General features: G+C 41.2%; 1 protein-coding gene across 1 annotated transcript in view; it reads left to right on the top strand.

The window, feature by feature from the left end:
• Window positions 1-12,838, top strand: part of RASD2 (RASD family member 2) — a 29,399-nt gene extending 16,561 nt beyond the window's left edge. Inside the window, exon 3 of the mRNA XM_063427402.1 lies at window positions 11,428-12,838. Within this exon, the coding sequence (XP_063283472.1) occupies window positions 11,428-11,957 (530 nt within the window). The 3' untranslated portion in view covers window positions 11,958-12,838. The remainder of the gene's footprint in view (window positions 1-11,427) is intronic.
• Window positions 12,839-19,722: the final 6,884 nt, after the last annotated feature.

Here is a 19,722-nt window from a genome sequence, read left to right on the forward strand (position 1 = left end):
TAAACAATGAGCTTAATATCTCTTATCGAAAATGCCAACAACAAAAAGATATTAAACAAATTTCATATAATCTTATCATACTCCCCCCCCCCCCTCCTGACTCTAATACATCTAATAGCCCCCCTGGTTGCCCCCGAATGCCCCTAAGCCCCCATATTACCTATATTTAATGTTTATTTTCTGCCCGGACCTAGGTCCTGGGCGCCGCCATCTTTGTGTGGGTAGATGAAGTCCTTGTGGGACACGTCAGCTACCTGCACTAGATAGCGCTGTGAAATTCCCGCTCATTCACGGTATTCCGACGGGAATTTCGACCATTCGTCAGAAAGACGAATGAATAGAAATTTCAAACGAACAAACAAAGACCGAATGCTGGGGAATAGTGAAATGAAGCATCGCGATATCAGGTGAGAATTGTGGGAAAATTCCTTTGACCGCGAGAAGTGGGTAAAAGCTAGTCAAGCGTAGGAAACCTCCATAAGACAAAGTAGTCCCTACTTTGTCTTATGTTTTAAAGAAAACTAGAGCAGACATGAAGAAAAGAAGAACAGATCCTGAGAGAGGGAGAGAAGAGGAAGCGATATGGGAAAGGTAATTTCGGCATGACAGTGCCGCTTTAAAGACATTTTCCAGTTAATCATTATTAATTAGTAAACCTCATTCTTCATACAGACACATGATATTTTAAAAACACATGCATACATATATATCTATGTATCTACAAGTGTATATATATTTATACACACACTAAAGTAGTACAAAAATGGGTCAAGTCAAATCCCTCTGAGGCCTCCGAGCTATAAACATATTCCTGTTGCTTCAGTAATGTTTTGTTCGTGATTTTGTCTGGAAAAAAGGAATTGGTAAGTACCCACCTATGGTATAACCAAAAATCTCTGTACTTAATAGTAAAGACAAATAAAAAAATATCGCTTTGGGATTTTTAGAATGATGTAAGGGCTCAAGAAGGGAAGAGAAGGGCAGTGTTTTGGGTGGATTGCAGTGGAGGCTGGTGAAGATAGTGGACCACCAGACTCCTTCCCCAGAATTTTACTCCTCTCTATACAGTACAGAGATACTCATCCAATGCAGAGAGCTGAGCATAATACAGAGATGCTCATAAAATAAAACAAGCTGCGCACAACATAAAGATATCTATGAAATACATAGACCTAAGTACAATACAGGGATAACCATACTGCAAAGAGAGCTGAGAAAAAAATAGAGATATAGTACACAGAGTTGGGCACAATACAGAGATACCTATAGAATACATAGAGCTTGGTAGACTACAGAGATACCCATACGACAGGAGAAATAACAGAGACCTGGGCATAATAAGGAGATACTCATAACTGTCCCACAAAGCCAGAGCTCCAGCTTTCTCTATATATCTTCCTAACCCTCTCTTAGGAAAACTTTAGCTTTCTATTAAATATTGCTGCTGTTAAAAACATGTTGGCTACTCCATTAGCTCTCAGCAAACAGTATGCACAATGTTAAAGCATCAAGATACCGATAGACTCGAATGATGTCAGCTATTCCTGACTCACTATTTGCTTTCAGCACACAGTGTACACAGGATTAAATCAGCAGGATACTGATAGACTCGTTACATTTGCAGCTGGCAATATAATTAATCTGCAGTGGTAATATGGATCCAGAAGTAGCTGACATGGTAAAATAGAATTAACAATCATTACATATTAAAACAGAATAAAATAATAATCAGATCAGTCTTCAGAGTCACAGCCCCAGTCCTGCAGTTTGAAGCCCCACAACTTTTCAACCAGCCAGAACATGAGTGACTGAGCACTTTAAAGAAGATGGGAGTTATTAAAGTAGGAATTATTAAAACTATTTGTGACAGCCAGAACAATGCTTTGTGCCAGAATGCCCCCACTCTCTCTGTCACCCTTGGGCTTTCCTGGCTTTATATATATTAATAATATATGTAAGACAATTCTGTTGCTTATTCAGCCCTCAGGCAGTCACTGGGGCTATTGGAGGGAGAGAAAAAAAGATATTGGACACTCACATTTGTCAGGGGCCTAGGACCTACTGTTGCTATGCTTTCCTGGTGCTGTTGCTCCTTGCATCTCTCTCCTGTGGGTACTGTAACGCCACCCCACTGCCCCTTGAGAGCCCAATAGCAGGATACCACTCATGGGCAGCTTGTTCTTACCCCGAATAGAAACTCAATTCAAATTCTTGCAATACCTTCTCAAAGGAAACAAGACATGTTGTGGGGATATTTATGGGATAATAATAGAAAACAGTTGAGAATTGCCCACTATTTCAATTCTCAGATCCCAAAGATCGTTATCGTGTAAGTGAAATGTATTCCATATAAATAAAATCACAATTTGTTATAAAAATAGATACAATTTATTGTGACAATTTAAATAATAATAATATGTAACATGCGTGACAATAATCAATGAATATTCAGTATAACATGAGTATGCAATACAAATGGCAATACATTTTCCAATGGCTAACAATGATTTATGATAGTATTTCACAGAGAAACTAAAGTGAAACTTACACACACAGAGCTTGCAGCTTAAGGCCATAAAACTTTAGCTGACAGTTAGAATAACCCTTTCAATGCTGGCTAGACCCCCTAGGTAATTAAGACCTATTCTCATGTAATTTTAAATAAAATAACATTTAAACCAGCTCATTAGTCATTTCCTGGAACCATCCAATAAGAGTAATCTACCATGTTCTATAAGCAGAATTTTAACTTGCCTAAACAGATATTTTATCTTATTTTAGAGCAAATCAATACACCTGGATAAATATCACGATATGCTAACATGTGATATGTCACATGAATACATAATTATTATTTTCCCATCTGCAGATTGGGATATTATAACTATATATTCTTTAGTTAACTAAGATTTCTAAATATCAAAATCTGATCGTGATTTATCCAGTCATATATGATGCTATTAGAAAATTTTAATTAATTTAGATTAATTAAATGAAACCAGTATAATTACCAGTTAAAGAGATGTTCTCAGTTATTCTCAGGAATTTGAATGTCATGGGTCTCTTTCTCTGTCTCCTGACTTAGCCTGCTTCCGACTGCTCACCTCTTTGCTTCTTTGCTTCCTTTGCATTCCTTTTGCCCACCTCTCTTCCCTTTGTCTTAACTTTTAAAGGGAAAAATTCTCTGTTTGTCAATAGGTGATAGACCAATAGAAAACTGGAGGTGTGGTTACCTTCCAGATAGCAATTTAAGTATTTGGTATATAGAGGGCAGTCTCGTCCTGCTAAACATTCCTATCCAGGAAAGAGTTAACTTTTCCTGGTGGCTATTTTGACGTCATTTAGCTTATCTTTATGGTTATCTATAACTTAAGTTTTCTGTCAGTTCAAAGTGTTTCTTTAAGTTTTGTCCAGACTATGTGTCTGGCAAATTCTGCTATAATTTCAAATATGACAGTTATAACTAAATATGACCCCTAAACTTACAATGGGACGTTATACAATATCGAAAGTAAAATTAAATTATTTACTCTTCTCTGTCACAAATGTCTGGGTTTAGAATTGATTATATTCCATCAGCATTTAGACAGTCTGTCCATCCCCCGTTCTCATCTCTTATCAACAGGTTTGTATATACTAAGCATTCCTTTAGCTCTAGTGGTTAGTTTTACAGAAAGGATAGAAATCTTGTGTCTTTTGTTTGCTTGAAGATAACAAAATGGAGTCTGCTCTGTTCAGATTGACTCTGACGATATACATTTTAATTTCTATCATAGCACAAAATGTCTGCCGATATAAATACCCTGACAATGTGCAAAGCCTGTTGAACCAGGGCAGATTTTAAACCTGGACCATTTTTGACATGCCTAGATGCTCTCAAGTAAGCTTCTCCAAACAGCTACTAACGAGGGAGCAAGGACCATGCAGAGCTGAAACCTATTACAGAATTAAAGAGACACTAATTGATCCTGAGAAACTTTCGGCTGTACTAAAATGGCCTCGACCTACGGGTCTTCGCTCTATACAACGTTTTCTGGGCTTCGCCAATTATTATCGGAAGTTCATACGCAACTTTTCTTCCTTGGTTAAACCTCTCACGGACATGACCAGGAGAGATGCTGATCCACAGCATTGGTCACAAGAAGCCATTACTGCCTTTGAGTCTCTCAAAGTCGCCTTTGCTGCTGCTCCTATACTGGCACACCCTAACCCTGCCTTACCATTCATTCTCGAAGTCGATGCGTCTGAGACAGGAGTAGGCGCCCTCCTGTCTCAACGTCCTAACCCTGAGAGCCCCAGGCATCCGTGCGGGTATTTCTCGAGGAAATTGAACCCGGCGGAATGCAATTACCAGATTGGTGATAGAGAACTTCTAGCCATAATTCTAGCTCTCAAAGAATGGAGGCACCTTCTTGAGGGCACTTCAGTGCCAATCCTCATCCTCACAGACCACAAGAATCTTACATATCTTTCCGAAGCTAAGCCCCCGGCAAGCTAGATGGCCTCTATTCCTATTATGTGGTTTCTTACTTGCCCGGTACTAAAAACATTCGGGCTGATGCCTTGTCTCGACAGTTCTCCCCTCCATCTAGAGAGGAGATAACCCCTACTCCTGTGATTCCTCCGGACCATATACTGGCAACCATCCGTACTAACCTCACCTCACCCCTAGGCGAGGAGATTCTGGCTGCACAAATTAATGCTCCTCCAGAGAAACCTAATGGCCGTTGTTTTGTACCTATTAACCTCCGCACGAAACTATTGAGTACATACCACGACTCCAAAGCAGCTGGACATCCAGGCAAAAACCAGTTAATCTGGTCTGTCTCCCGGCAATTTTGGTGGCCTAGTCTCCGTTCGGATGTTACCGTTTTTGTAGCTGTCTGTCCTGTGTGCGCTCAAAATAAAACCCCACGACGCCCTCCAGTGGGTCTACCGGAAACCATACCTAATGGTGAACGACCCAGGACCCACTTGTCCATGGATTTTATCGTAGATCTTCCGGTCTCCCGTGGCAATACAGTCGTTCTCATGGTTGTTGACCGATTCTCGAAGATGTCGCATTGCATTCCCTTGAAAAAACTACCAACTTCCCAGGAACTTGCAACAATTTTTGCTCGGGAGGTCTTTCGTTTGCATGGGTTACCCAAAGTGATAGTCTCAGATAGGGGTAGCCAGTTCGTGTCCAGATTTTGGAGAGCTTTTTGTACGCAAATGGGAGTTCAGCTTTCCTTCTCCTCGGCCTACCACCCGCAATCCAATGGTGAAGCGGAACGAGCTAACCAAACACTGGAACAGTTTCTGCGTTGCTACATTTCTGACCACCAGAACAACTGGTCTGATCTGCTACCCTGGGCGGAGTTTGCCCACAATAGTGCGATTAATGCCTCCTCCCGGCTATCCCCATTCTTGGCAAACTATGGGTTTCAACCGTCCATATTGCCTGATACGTTCTTGCCACAGGGGATACCGGCATTGGAGGAACATCTCAGGGAACTCCGTTCCACTTGGGTGCAGGTTCAGAATTCTTTGCAACGCGCAATGCAGAACTACAAACTCCAGGCCGACCGCAGACGCCTTCCTGCACCTACCTATCAGGTCGGAGAGAGGGTCTGGCTGTCTTCCCGCAACCTACGCCTCCGTGTTCCCTCACAAAAACTGGCACCCCGATACGTTGGGCCATTTCGTATACTTCGAAGGGTTAACCCTGTAGCTTATGCACTTGACCTTCCTGCTAACATGCGCATCTCAAATGTTTTCCATGTTTCCCTCTTGAAACCGTTGGTTTGTAATCACTACACCACCTCAGTGCCACGTCCATGTCCTGTTCTGATTGACAATCATGAGGAATATGAAATACGCAGCATCATTGACTCACGGGTCTTCAGAGGACAGATCCAATACTTGGTGCACTGGAAAGGATACGGTCCAGAGGAACGCTCCTGGGTTCCAGCCTCTGATGTCCATGCACCATCCCTCCTTCGTTCCTATCACGCCCGCTTCCCCATGAAGCCCGGACCCACCAACAGAGATGGGGGGAGTCATTGAGGGGGAGGTACTGTCAGGGTTTCTTTGCTGTTTTAAACAGCAACCCTTTTCTGTTTCAGTGATTGAGTTTCAGCTGCAATTACTATGAGCTCCTTCTGCTTGTTGCCACGGCTACTCACCTGTGAGTAGTAATCAACCCTGCTGCTAATCAGTTCTGCCTATTTAAGCAGCTAAGCCCAGAACCTCCTTGCCCTTGCGTGGTTTCCTGTTTCCCAGAAGTCTCCTTGTTCCTGTGTTTCCTGTTTGTTCCTGGTTCCTGACTCCGGCCTTGTTCCTGACTCCGCTGCTCTCCGTGCTCCTGATCCCTGGCTTGTCTGACTACCCGCTCTGGTGACTGACCCCTGCTTGATTCCTGGACTTTGCTTTTGTTATTTATTTATTTATCAATAAAGTTGTGTTTGCATCTAGTTCCGTCTCTGTCTGGTTCCTGGTCCCTGACACATACTGAGGTGCCGATCAGGCACCGTGACAGCTCCATACTTGACCAGCCCAAGTTGGGTTATCCTCACCATAGAAATGGCTCCAACAAAAGTCACTGATTTAATGGCCACTAAATCCAGATGTATTTCTTATTTTTTTAAATTATGTAGCTAGATAGATAGATAGATGGACAGACTGACAGGAAGATATCCTGATTAGCCACAACATTAAAGCCATCTGCCTAATATCATGTAGCTCCCACTCGTGCTGCCAAAACAGCTCTGATGCGTCAAGGCATGGATTCCACAAGATTTCTGATTGTGTCCTGTGGTATCTGGCACCAAGGCATTAGCAGCAGATTCTTTAAGAACTGCAAATTGTGAGGTGGGGCCTCCATGGATTGAATCTGTTGTTCCCACAGATGCGTAATTGGATTGAGATCTGAGAATTTGGAGGCCCATGCAACACCATAAACATTTTGTCATGTTTCTCAAACCATTCCGAAACAATTTTTGCAGTGTGTCAGGGTGTATTATCCTGCTGAAATAGGTCGCTGCCAGGGCCGTCTTTCCCCATTGGCATGCTGGGCAGTTACTCGGGAGCCCAACAAGCATGGGGGCCCCACCGCGCTGCCCAGCGTGCCTTTGAGCTCCCTTGCCGGCCAGTGGAGAGCCGGCACTGCTTTCTTACAGTGGGATCTCTCAGGCCGGTGGCCCAAAGGCCCTTCTTTTGAGGGGAGAGAGGGCGGGAGGACCCGGAGGCAGGGTCAGGGACCTGGGAGTCAGATCGCTCATCCCGCGAGCATGCTGTGTGGAACGTTGCCATGTGTTGCCATGGCAACGCTCCACGCACCACTCAGCTTTAGAGGAGTGAAGACAGCCTGCAGCCAGAGGAGCTTCAGGCTATCTAGATCATCACTGGACCGCCAGGGCAGTGTCCCCCCCCCCCCCCTCCTTCACAAAATGTAAGAAGAAAGCTTGGATGGACATGAAGATTTCATTAATGTACTGTACATTTATTTAAAAAAAAAAAACATTTGCTCCATGCACCACTCACCCCTCACACACACAGCGTACACACACACACACACACACACAACACCTCTCTTACACACACACAGCACCTCTTACACACAGCATCTCTCACACGCAGCACCCCTACACACACATGCAGCACTCCTACACACAAACACATACACTGCACCCCTCACAGCAGTCTGTGTGAATTCAGCAGCCTGTGTGTATTCAGCAATCTGGGTGTGTGTGTGTATATTCAGCAGCCTCTGTTTGTGTGCTTGTGTATGTATTTAGCAGTCTGCCTTTGTGTACTCAGCAGTCTGTGGGTGCGTATTCAGCAGTCTGTGTGTGAATGTGTTCAGTAGTCTGTGTGCGTGTATTTAGCAGTCTGTGTGTGGATGTGTTCAGCAGGCTGTGTGCGTGTATTTGGCAGTCTGTGTGTGAATGTGTTCAGCAGTCTGTGTGTATGTATGCATTGCATTTGTTGGAAGTACCAATAAAAATAAGCTTAATTTTAGCGATAATTGTAATTTTTATTTCTGTTAGTTGTTTTGTAGGCAGGGCCCCAGTGCAATGCGTTTCCCGGGGGCCCATAATGCTGTTAAGATGGCACTGGCCACTGCCACTAGGGAACACCATTGTCATGAAGGGGTGTACATTGTCTGCAACAATCATTAGGAAGGTAGTACATATCAATGTACCACATTCCACATGAATGCCTGGACCCAGTTTCCCAGCAGAACATTGCCCAGAGCATAACATAGTACTCTTTACATAGTACTTCCTGCTGCCATCTCTTCCCTATAAGAGTGACGCATATGCACACAGCTACAATAGTTCTTCTGTGTTTTTTTATTTATTTTTATAATTCTTAATTTTTGCTGTGCACAAAATAACAGATATGCTTGCACTGCCACGACTGCTAGAGCAAGTACAATATATTCGAACATGTGGAGACTGAGTCATGGCAACTGCACAGATTTTTTAAATTAAAGGGATTCTCCAGTGCCAGGAAAACATATTTGTTTTCCTGGCACTGTAGGACCCTGGAGTGCCACTTTCTCTCCCACCCCCCCATCCCAAGTTGCTGAAGGGGTTAAAATCCCTTCAGTAACTTACCGGAGTCCAGCGCTGATGTCCCTTGTCGCCTACTCTCCGCCTACTCTCCTCCCCTGCCAGCAACCGGCAGGGGAGACCTAATGCACATGCGCGGCAAAGGCCACGCACGCGCATTAGACCTCCCCATAGGAAAGCATTATTCAATGCTTTCCTATGGGGATTTTGTCAATGCTGCAAGTCCTCACATAGCATGAGGACTTCCAGCGTTGCTTAAAACACTTTTCGTGTTCTAAGAACATGGAAGTCCCTCGGTGATCACTAGGAGCATCGATTGATGGAGGTACCCGGTCGGGGTGCCATGCAGTCCATCACAGTGTGTGATCATGAAGTTGAAAGAAAAAGGAAAAGAAAAAACATAAGTATAACATAACAGAAGTCACTGCAATAGTAAGTGCTGAAGAATAGAAGCTCGCTGCCACATCCGATACCACAGATTGGCCTCCATAGGGAATACATCCCAACGCCGAAGATTGCTTCACCTTTCGTCCCATGAGGCAGTTGTAGCAAACAACATGTGCATGCCACGAGATCCTCTTGGTTTGCCGGGCTGTTTTATCACCTCAAGCTCGCGCCATAGAGGGAGCCATTGCATCTTGTCTAGGGGCCTTCTCCAGCTGCATGGTAGGACTTCGGGTCCGCAGGGGCGCCAAGATTTGTGGCCTCCTTTGAGAGTGTGGGTGGCTTGGTGAATGTGGCTACACATGGGCAGTGGTTGCAGTGAGGTAAGTGTGCCCAAGGGTTGACCAGGATATCCCCCCTGGTCCAGAGTGGGGGTAGCGGGGCCAAGAATATGCACTTTGGGAAGCTTGGTGCCAAGTGGGAGAATGGCCGCTTCTCCCAGCCAGTGGGTTGGCACCCCAGGTAGGCCTCAAGACCAGATAGCAAAGTGCTGTGCTGCGATTTTTCAGGGTGCAGAGAGCCTACTTCAATGTAGCAACAGGCTTCATTTGATTTTGGGCTGTCATCAGCAGCGTTTATGCATTTAAGGTAAAATTAGGGCTTATAATGACGGAAGCACCTAGAGAATGCGTCCGGCCATTTGAAACCCAGGCCCCGCCCCTCAATTTTTCTGTGTGTTCATACAAGACAGGCTAGCCTTTGCTCCCCACCTGCATCAATGAGCCTTGGGCACCCATGACCATGATGCAGGTTTATCGGTTTTCCTTTCTTGTACCACTTTTAATAGGTACTAACCACTGCATACCATGAATACACTACATGACTTGCCGTTTTGGAAATGCTCTGGGTCAGTCATCTAGCCATTGCTATTTGGCCTTTATCAAAGTATATTTTCACTTGCTCATTTTTCTTGATTCCAACACATGAAATTCAGGATCTCACTGTTCACTTGCTGCCTAATATATCCCACCCCTTGACAGGTGTCATTTTAACAATATAATCAATGATATTCTCTTCACCTGTCAGTGGATTTAATGTTGTGGCTGATCAGTGTAGATGAACAAACACATTTATGTGATTTTGAGTAAGGGGAGTTTATTATGGCGAGATGAGCATATGTGTAGTTTAAAATGTATTAATGCTAATATGGTAATGCTATTTATGAAAAAAGAGAAGATCTATCAAAGCGATAGTAAAATACGCCTGACAGACTTATAACATGCGTTATAATATGCGTGTGTATGTAAAAAGATATTTAAAATTTACTGTTGTTTTCGTCATATACATATCATACCTTAGGAAAAAGTAAATCTTGGCCACAGCAAATCATCTCTCCCAGAATGCTCTATTTGATATGCAAATGAGCACATGGATGAAGTATAAAACACAATGCCTGTGGTGCATATTTAGCAGAGCATTATGAAAGAATTTGGATTTATTAAAGGATCACTATAGTGTCAAGAAAACAAAGCGGTTTTCCTGACACTATAGTGCCCTGAGGGTGCCCCCACCCTCAGGGTCCCCCTCCTGTGGCGCTGGAGGGGTTAAAACCCCTTCAGCAGCCTACCTTATTTCAGCTTACCTTATTTCTCCCTCGGCGCTGGTGACCTTTCCTCCCCCGCCGACGACAGCTCCCCCGTCCGACGTCAGCGGAGCTGAATGCGCATGGAGGGGCATGGAGGCAGCCACTAGAGGCTGGATTAACCCCAAATGTAAACATAGCGGTTTCTATGAAACCACTATGTTTGCATCTGAAGGGTTATAACCTGAGGGACCTGGCACCCAGACCACTTCATTGAGCTGAAGTGGTCTGGGTGACTATAGTGTCCCTTTAATCTTAGCATTAATATAGCTCCAACATGTTCTGCAACACTTTACAATGATAGAAAGTCCCTGCTCAAACGAGCTAACCATGAGTATATGAGGTAGGAATATATACATTGTTATGTACACTTCCTGGTGAGGTGGTCTGACTGGGATTTACATCTGCTCTAACCAGGCAATGTACTGTGATATAATGTGATTTTCTTCCAGATTTGCTGTGCCCAAGACAGACTTTTCCCAAAGTCTGAAATGTGATGTGTTGGTTATGCACAACAATACATTTTGGATTTGGATCAATCAGTGAGGAGTTTTATTGTGTTTTCATCTCATCACAACTTTCTTTAGTGCTTACATAGATACTATAATACTTTAAATAGTTCAATTATTAGATAATCAAGGTCTAGCTATAGAGTACAGAGGGGTATGTGCTGCTGATTACAGAAATCGTTATTTCTCTGCTCAATGGTAAACAGTGATGGAGTACAGATCATTTAATTCATTACAACCATCAATGTGCTGTATGTTCCACTTAAATGTGTATGCACAAAATGTTAACATGAATTATATTGGCTTGTGCTTGATGCCTCTCAATTTTTTTCAGGTGATGTTTTCATACTTGTGTTCAGCCTAGACAGCAGAGATTCATTTGAAGAAGTGAAGAGGCTGAGGAAGCAAATTCTGGAAGTCAAGTCTTGTGTGAAAAACAAGACAAAAGAGACAGGAGACTTTCCAATGATGATCTGTGGTAACAAGAGTGATTGTGGTGAGCATCATCGCAAGGTGCATACAGAAGAGGCGGAACGTCTGGTCTCTGGAGATGAAAACTGTGCCTACTTTGAAATATCAGCAAAGAAAAACTCAAATGTGGACAAGATGTTTCAAGTCCTATTCAGCATGGCTAAACTTCCCAATGAGATGAGCCCAGCTCTTCATCGTAAGATATCCATGCAATATGGAGATCCATTCCAACAGAAGTCATTTCGATTAAGAAGGCTGAGAGAGATGGGTGCTTATGGCATGGTGTCTCCTTCTGCTAGACGTCCCAGTGTCAACAGCGACCTCAAGTACATCAAAGCTAAAGTGCTGGGAGAGGGACAGGGACGAGAAAGAGAAAAATGTACCATCCAATAAGAGTCCTCTATACCATTGGCTTATAAGCCAGTCCTCAAGGCACACTAACAGTATAGGTTTTGCCAATGTCTCCATTGCAGCAGAATTGGGAATTGTGGAAATTCTGGACTGTTGGTGTGCCTTTAGACTGACTTGGGAGTCACTGTTCTAGAGCAAAGAGATGTGCCTTTAGGGTCCTTGGAGGTGGAGCACCCACACAGGATTTGAAAACATTCTATATTTTTATGGAAGTTATTGTGAAAGGAAAGCCTCTAGATTTGTACATCTGCTTTATGTAATGAACTGAAGTTAGTGAGATTTAAAAGCTTTATGCGTATTTAATTTACATTTGCTCAGTTTTTGCGGACAGAACCTGTCACTGTTAAAGGATTTTCAAACAAATGTAAAGTAACTGTCTGACAATACATTGGCATGTACAATTATCTGAATACCAAGATTCCAAGAAAAATGTCTGAAAAGGTTTCCTATACCTACCTTCACTTATTGTTTTGAATATGACAATGACCTTTCTACAGTACGTGGATACTTGAATGAGGAATATACAAAACATCTATTAAATGAAAGCGACATTACTTTATTACATTTATGTGGACAAAACTATCCTAGTGAGAACCCACACTTACTATTTGAAATAACATTATAGCCTCACACAAAGGAGTCATAACAACAGCAAAATGACAAGAAATAAGTTTCGCTACAAACCTTGTAAAATATATAATGTTGTTCTCATTGGTTTAACTGCTTGGTTAAAAATGGCTAGTGTGGTGTTTTAATAATTCTTTAGCACTTTGATGTCAGCTTTTACTTTTCATGTTTGATTCCTTTTTGTCAGTTTAGTTCTGGTTGAATATAATGACTACACAATTAAATATTTAAATTAGTGCTGTCTAACTTCTTGGTGTGACTGGACCCATCTGTGAACATTTCAGCCTGACTGAAGAGTTTCACAAGATCAACCGTCCAGAGTAGGCTTCCCCAAACTCCTGCCCTCCAGATGTTGCTGAACTACAACTCCCATGATTCTATAAATGAAATAGATCATGGGAGTTGTAGTTCAGAAACATCTGGAGGGCCGGAGTTTGGGGAAGCCTGTTCTAGAGGATAAACCAGTGGGTCTTAAAATCTGGGGAACCAATAACAGCCTATACAGTTGTGCTCAAAAGTTTGCATACCCTGGCAGAAACTGGGAAATTTTAGCACTGATTTTGAAAATATGACTGATCATGCAAAAACATGTATTCTATTAAAGGATAGGGATCATATGAAGCCATTTATTATCACATAGTTGTTTGGCTCTTTTTAAAATCATAATGATAACAGAAATCACTCAAATGGCCCTGATCAAAAATTTACATACCCATGGATGTTTGGCCTTGTAACAGACACACAGGTTAAAATGGCAATTAAAGGTTAATTTCCCACACCTGTGGCTTTTTAAATTGCAATAGGTGTCTGTGTATAAATAATCAATGAGTCTGTTAGCTCTCACGTGGATGCACTGAGCAGGCTAGATAATAAGGATCAGAAAAGACTTGTCAAAAGATCTGTGTAGCAAGGTAAAGGAACTTTATAAAGATGGAAAAGGGTATTAAGAGATATCCAAAGCCTTAAAATTACCAGTCAGTACTGTTTAATCACTTATTCAGAAGTGGAAAATGTGGAGATCTCTTGATACCAAGCCAATATCAGGTAGACCAAGAAACATTTCATCCACAACTGCCAGAAGAATTGTTCAGGATACAAAGAAATACCCAGGTAATCTCAGGAGAAATAAAAGCTGCTCTGGAAAAAGATGGTGTGGTTGTTTCAAGGAGCACAATACAACGATACTTGAACAAAAATGAGCTGCATGGTCGAGTTGCCAGAAAGAAGCCTTTACTGCGCCAATGTTACAAAAAAAGTTTAGTACAATATGCCTGACAACAACTTGACATGGCTCACAGCTTCTGGCACACTGTAATTTGGAGTGATGAGACCAAAATAGAGCTTAATGGTCACAACCATAAGTGCTATGTTAGGAGAGGGGTCCACGAAGCCTATACTGAAAAGAATATCATTCCTACTGTGAAGCATGATGGTGTCTCACTGATGTTTTGGGGGGGCAGGGGGGAGTGAGTGCTAAAGGCATGGGAAATCTTGTGAAAATTGATGGCAAGATCAATGCAGTAGGTTATCATAAAATACTGGCAGACATTTTCATTCTTCTGCACGAAGGCTGCACATGGGATGCTCTTGGACTTCCAGCATGGCAATGACTCTAAGCACGAGGCCAAGTTGACCATCTAGTGGTTACAGCAGAAAAAGGTGAAGGTTCTGGAGTGGCCATCACAGGCTCCTGACTTTAATATAATCGAGCCACTCTAGGAAGACCTCAAACGCGTGGTTCATGCAAGATGACCAAATACTTTAAAACCTGGAGGCATTTTGCCAAGACGAATGGGCAGCTAAACCACCTGCAAGAATGAGGGGTCTCATCGACAACTATTACAAAAGAATGTACGCTGTAATTCATGCTAAAGGGGGCAATACACAGTATTAAAAACTAAGGGTATGCAGACTTTTGAACATGGGTCCTTTATTTTTTTTATTTGTTGCCATGTTTTGTTTTATGATTGTGCCATTTTGTTATAACCTACAGTTGAATATGAATCCCATAAGTAATAAAATAAATCTGTTTTGCCTGCTCACGCAGGTTTTCTTTAAAAATGGTACATTTATTACCAATTCTCCAAGGGTATGCAAACTTTTGAGCACAACTGTACGATGAATAAAAAATGTTAAAGGCTGAATATTGCAATGTCACAGGAGGAGCTATTCAAATGGCCAAGACTTTTGGATTTGAATTAAAGAATTTGAGTATGTCATATCATGGATGCTTAAAACACCCAAAGGGCTAATGAACAATTGGAAAGCATACAGAGTTTCGCCAACTGGCCGAGTGTATGGAATTAATATGTGATCTTGCCAGCAATCACTTTTCTTTTCTAGACACTACCAAACCTATTTAAATCTAAGGACATTATTCAAATACAGAAAGAAACCACAAGGTTTATTTGTGGGTGGAAAAAAAAGTAAGAATTGGACATTATCAGGGTTATTCACTAAAGTGAGAATTCAAAGGGAATTCAAATTTAAGGTCAAAATAGCCACACTGGGAAAGTTCCAAAATTTTTACATTTTGGCTACTTAAACTTGAGATTCACTTTGAATTTCCACTTTAGTAAATAATCCGGAATATCACATACAAACAAAGAATGAGAGGCATTTTGGCATCACCAACCTACAATTATTCCGCAAAGTGGGACATTTGCTCAGATGCTTAGGTATGCTGGGTGGACATTGAGGAGACAATGTGCAGCAATACGCCACTGTCTAGACTACTGTAGATCCCGTTCATTCATCAGAAAGTTGAGTCAGTTCATCAAAAAATACAATACACAGATAAATGCTCAGGTGAGAAAGGTGCCTAAAAAGCTCTCTTCTCATCCTCCATGTAAATGTCCATCTTGGGCAAGCCATTCTTTACAGATAGTGTGATTGAACAATGGACAACTTTCAATGGTGGAGCAAACATTACCTGAAAACTTATGACAATTAATTTGTAAGTTAACTCACTATAGTCAGGTCATTAATTTATGGAAAATCACAATCTACAATCATCAGAGTTTGCAAATCTAACCCTGTGGAAGACATTCATCATTAGACTCCTAGAGCAACACCCAAACCTTAGCCTCCTTGCATTTCAATGCCCTTAGAAATTCGGGTATAAATGTAAATAAGCCATCTTGTGTATTCAAGCTATGCTACTAAATATATTACAACACACTTGGAAAACACCATAGGAAATAACATGGGAAATGCGACATTTCAAATGGAAACTGGAGAGATACTTTCAAGCTGTCCTCTAAGGTAGCCACTTGCATGACTATGTAAAAAAAATCTTGTAAAATGAAGTCACAATTACTCATACCTAATGACGAACTGTACAAGAGGCTAGAGCGAGAAATGGTATTACTTCTATGTTTGGCGACAGTGCAACAAAATACAGCCTTTTGGTGAGACATATTTGATTTATTTAAAGCTCTCCTGAAAGTGGACTTTCAGCCCGATCCATTTGTTGCAGTGTTGAATGGAAAATATATTGGGCTAAAGTCAGTTGAATTTTGCTAAAAAGTACCCATTAAATGTGTAAATCTGCGATAATCTGTATCAATACGATATGAAAAGTCTCTGCTCCCAATTACACAAAAATATGGATTATATCAGGGATCTTAAACTCGGGTCCTCAGATGTTGATGGTCTTCAAATCCCAGAAATCTTTGAATGCAATAGATGGCTAGGGAATCATTTTAGTTATAGTTCAGAAAAAAATGAGGGGGCCTGGTTTATATTCGCAATAACAGAACACAGAATCCATGATTAACACAGAATAGCCAAATTTAAACACATAGCCTGCACCACATTTCAGTCCAAACACGATCTAAAGTTATTACATTTTTCAAGACTACAATCCTGGCGTGACCCAATAGACAGTAAAAGGCCGGGGGGGAAATAACAACTAAAGATTTAAACACAACACAATTTTGTGCTCACTATAACTCTCAATTAAATAACATTCCTATAATTATTAATACAAGCCTTCTTTGATTATTGAAATAACTGAAAAAATAGGATTCTCTAAACAACTCTTCTTTCCTACTTTCTTTGTTTAATACACAAGGCAAATAAATAAATAAAAAACTAAATGCATATGCAACATTGAAAAGGGTTGATGAGTTTTATAAAGAATAGTTGGTCACTGTCTCATACTAATACTTTAAAATCTGAACACTTCATATTTTATATATCAAAGGTTTTGAACAGGTCAAGATGTAAATGCACTATAGGTAAACACAATGATGTGTGAATTTCTCTTCTCTATGTTTTAGAAAACAGTTGGACACAATATACTTTTTTATTCCGATTTCTTTGTATGTACAGGTATATTCTAACTTTTGCCTGAATTTAATAAACTTTCCGAATGATATAATACTGTTAGAAAAACTCTCCAAATGTTTTATCTACAGAAGTCCCCATTAAGGTCTCCGTGTTTTTTTGTAGATAAAGCATTTGGAACGTTTTATAACAGGATTGTATCATTTGGAAAGCTGACCAAATGTAGGCCTTAGTGAGATAACATCCAAATAATGCAATGTAACAAAGTTGACTAATGTAACCCTGTAGTGTATTGTAATCACATTTTATTAAAAACAAAACAGTGTGTAATATGAATGGGTGTACTGTACTTAATGGTAGAGCGTGAAAATACAATAGAAAAAGCGAAGTAATAGCAAAAATCTCGCAACAGCCTCAGTCACAAACATATGGAATCTAGGTAGAAACCTCAACCACTAAAGGGCTAAAGTGGGTTTGACACCTTGCAGGTTTTGATTTTAAATTTATCTTTTTTTGTCCTTCTATTTCACCTTGTCTTATTTATATTTAAATTAATGTTAGCTTTTTTGGGAGGTGGGAGGGGATGTTGTTCTACCACATAAGAACTAGTATGGGATATTTTTTCTTACTGGGAGAGTAATCTATGCCAGCTTGGCAACGGGCGGACCTCAAAACTATTTTAATAGCATAATGCTTTCATCAACTTTTGAAAATCAATAGATTTTTTTGTTAAATTAAGTATATATCATAAAAAAAAAAAAAAAAAAAACTAGTCCCTATCTTTGTATGTTACAGGACCCTACAGCTATGTACATATAGTTTGGGTCAGAAAAACGGACAGTTAATCTCAATGATCTTCCCGTCTTCTCTGCATGGACTGAAGCAGGGAAGACCATGGAGACTATCGAGTTTCAAATACTGTCTGACCCAATATGCATGTACATGGTTGAAGAATCTTGTCACATACTAAAGGTAGGAATGAGTATTTCTATATTTATTTTTATTTTTTTACATTTACTTTATTTTAAAATGAAAAATTTACTTTCAAGGCTTGATGAAAAGATTATTATATTAAAAACAGTTTTGAGGTGACAGTTGTCCTTTTAAAAAAAAGTTCAATTTCAGCTGGTGGGCTAATATACCCATAATCCAATCATCAAGAAGAACCTCACAGAAGGACAAATGTCAGAAATCATGGACAGAGATCAACAAAATGATACCAGAGGCATCAACAGGGGAGCACTAAGCCCTGAAAGTGAGACCCTATAATCAGGCCTGCCATCAGAAATTTTGGGGCCCCCAACAAAGCTCAAGGTCTGGGCCCCTGGAGCCCACTCCAAAGTCAGCCCAAGGAGCCCGCCCCTGAGTCCGACCAATAAGGATGCAGTATGTGTGTAATAGATGCAGTGTTTGTGTTTGTGTAGTTGATGCAGTGTGTGTAACGTGGCCAAAATGTAGATTCCCCACCTGTCGTACAAGTCTCTTAATGGTTTGCCAGCTGACATATTCACAAACACACACACAGACATAAACATATATTGCCGCTCACACCAATACACACACACAGATACACACACATTGACATACATGGAAATAAACAGACACAGAGTTACACACACTGACAGATACACGGACAAACACACAGATACACATATACACACACTCAAGCCGGGAAAAGTGCCAACCGTTCAGTCGACACCATGAATGGCACCCCCTTAAGGACCACCCCATTCTTAGTATGCCACTGCCTATGTGTGTGTGTGTCTGTCTCTGTCTGTGTGTACCTGTGCATGCCTGTCTATCTCTGTCTGTGTGTACCTGTGCATTCATTTATGGAAAATCACAATCTACAATCATCAGAGTTTGCAAATCTACTGTCTAACTGTCTGTGCATGCCTGCCTGTGCTTGTGTGTACCTGTTTGTGGATGTATGTAGCTGTCTGTGTCTGTCTATACCTGTGTGTACCTTTGTGTAGCAGTCTGTGCCGGTCTGTGATGGTGGTACCTTATGAGTCTGTTTGCCTATGCCTGTAAGTACCTTTGTGTGTGTGTGTGTCTGTATCTGTTGGTTCCGGTTGGTGTCCCTATCTGTGTATCCATACCTGTTTGTGTATGTTTCTGTGGGTGCTTGTGAAAGTCTGTGTGTGTCAATTGTCCAAGAGATGTGATAATCAATGTAATGTGTGCAGGGATTAGGTGAAGTTTGGAGATGGGCCAGGGGTGTGGCTTTAGTATGGAGTCACCAAATTATTTTTGGGCTAAAGCCCTGGGTGCTTTTTGACCCAGGTAACCCTGGGAGGTGGCAAGGAAATTAAATCATGCACAAAGAATAAAACAGAAAATGGTAATAATTTATTTATTATTATGGAACTTTGAAATAACATTGGGAAGATATTCTGGGAATGTGCAGGGAACAAAGGCTCTGATGACAAAGCCTGTATCTCTGATGCCCTCGTATAGAAGTAAATATGGATTTAAAGTTTAAATCCCACATAGAGGAAGATTCCATGGGCTCAAAAGGTGGAATAGAGAAACTGTGAAGAATTGTAGGAAGGTATTGAGCTGGCACAAACTTTTTAATGGGAGGTATAATTTTTAGAGCGCCTTTCATGAAACATTTAATGGTAGGGTTCACGACTCATTGAACATTAATACTTGTTGACAAGGCTGACAATTGAACCTTTAATGAGCTGTCTAAACCCTTCTGGAGAATCTCTAGCAGTTTCGGGTCTGGGAGTTGGATGGAGTCTGTATCCTTACCTAGTGATGTTCCCAACTATTTCCCCTTGGGCACCCACTTTTACCCTAACCATTGTTATTTACATATACC

The sequence above is a fragment of the Pelobates fuscus genome, chromosome 7 (genome assembly GCF_036172605.1).
Source record: "Pelobates fuscus isolate aPelFus1 chromosome 7, aPelFus1.pri, whole genome shotgun sequence".
NCBI classification, from domain to species: Eukaryota; Metazoa; Chordata; class Amphibia; order Anura; family Pelobatidae; genus Pelobates; species Pelobates fuscus.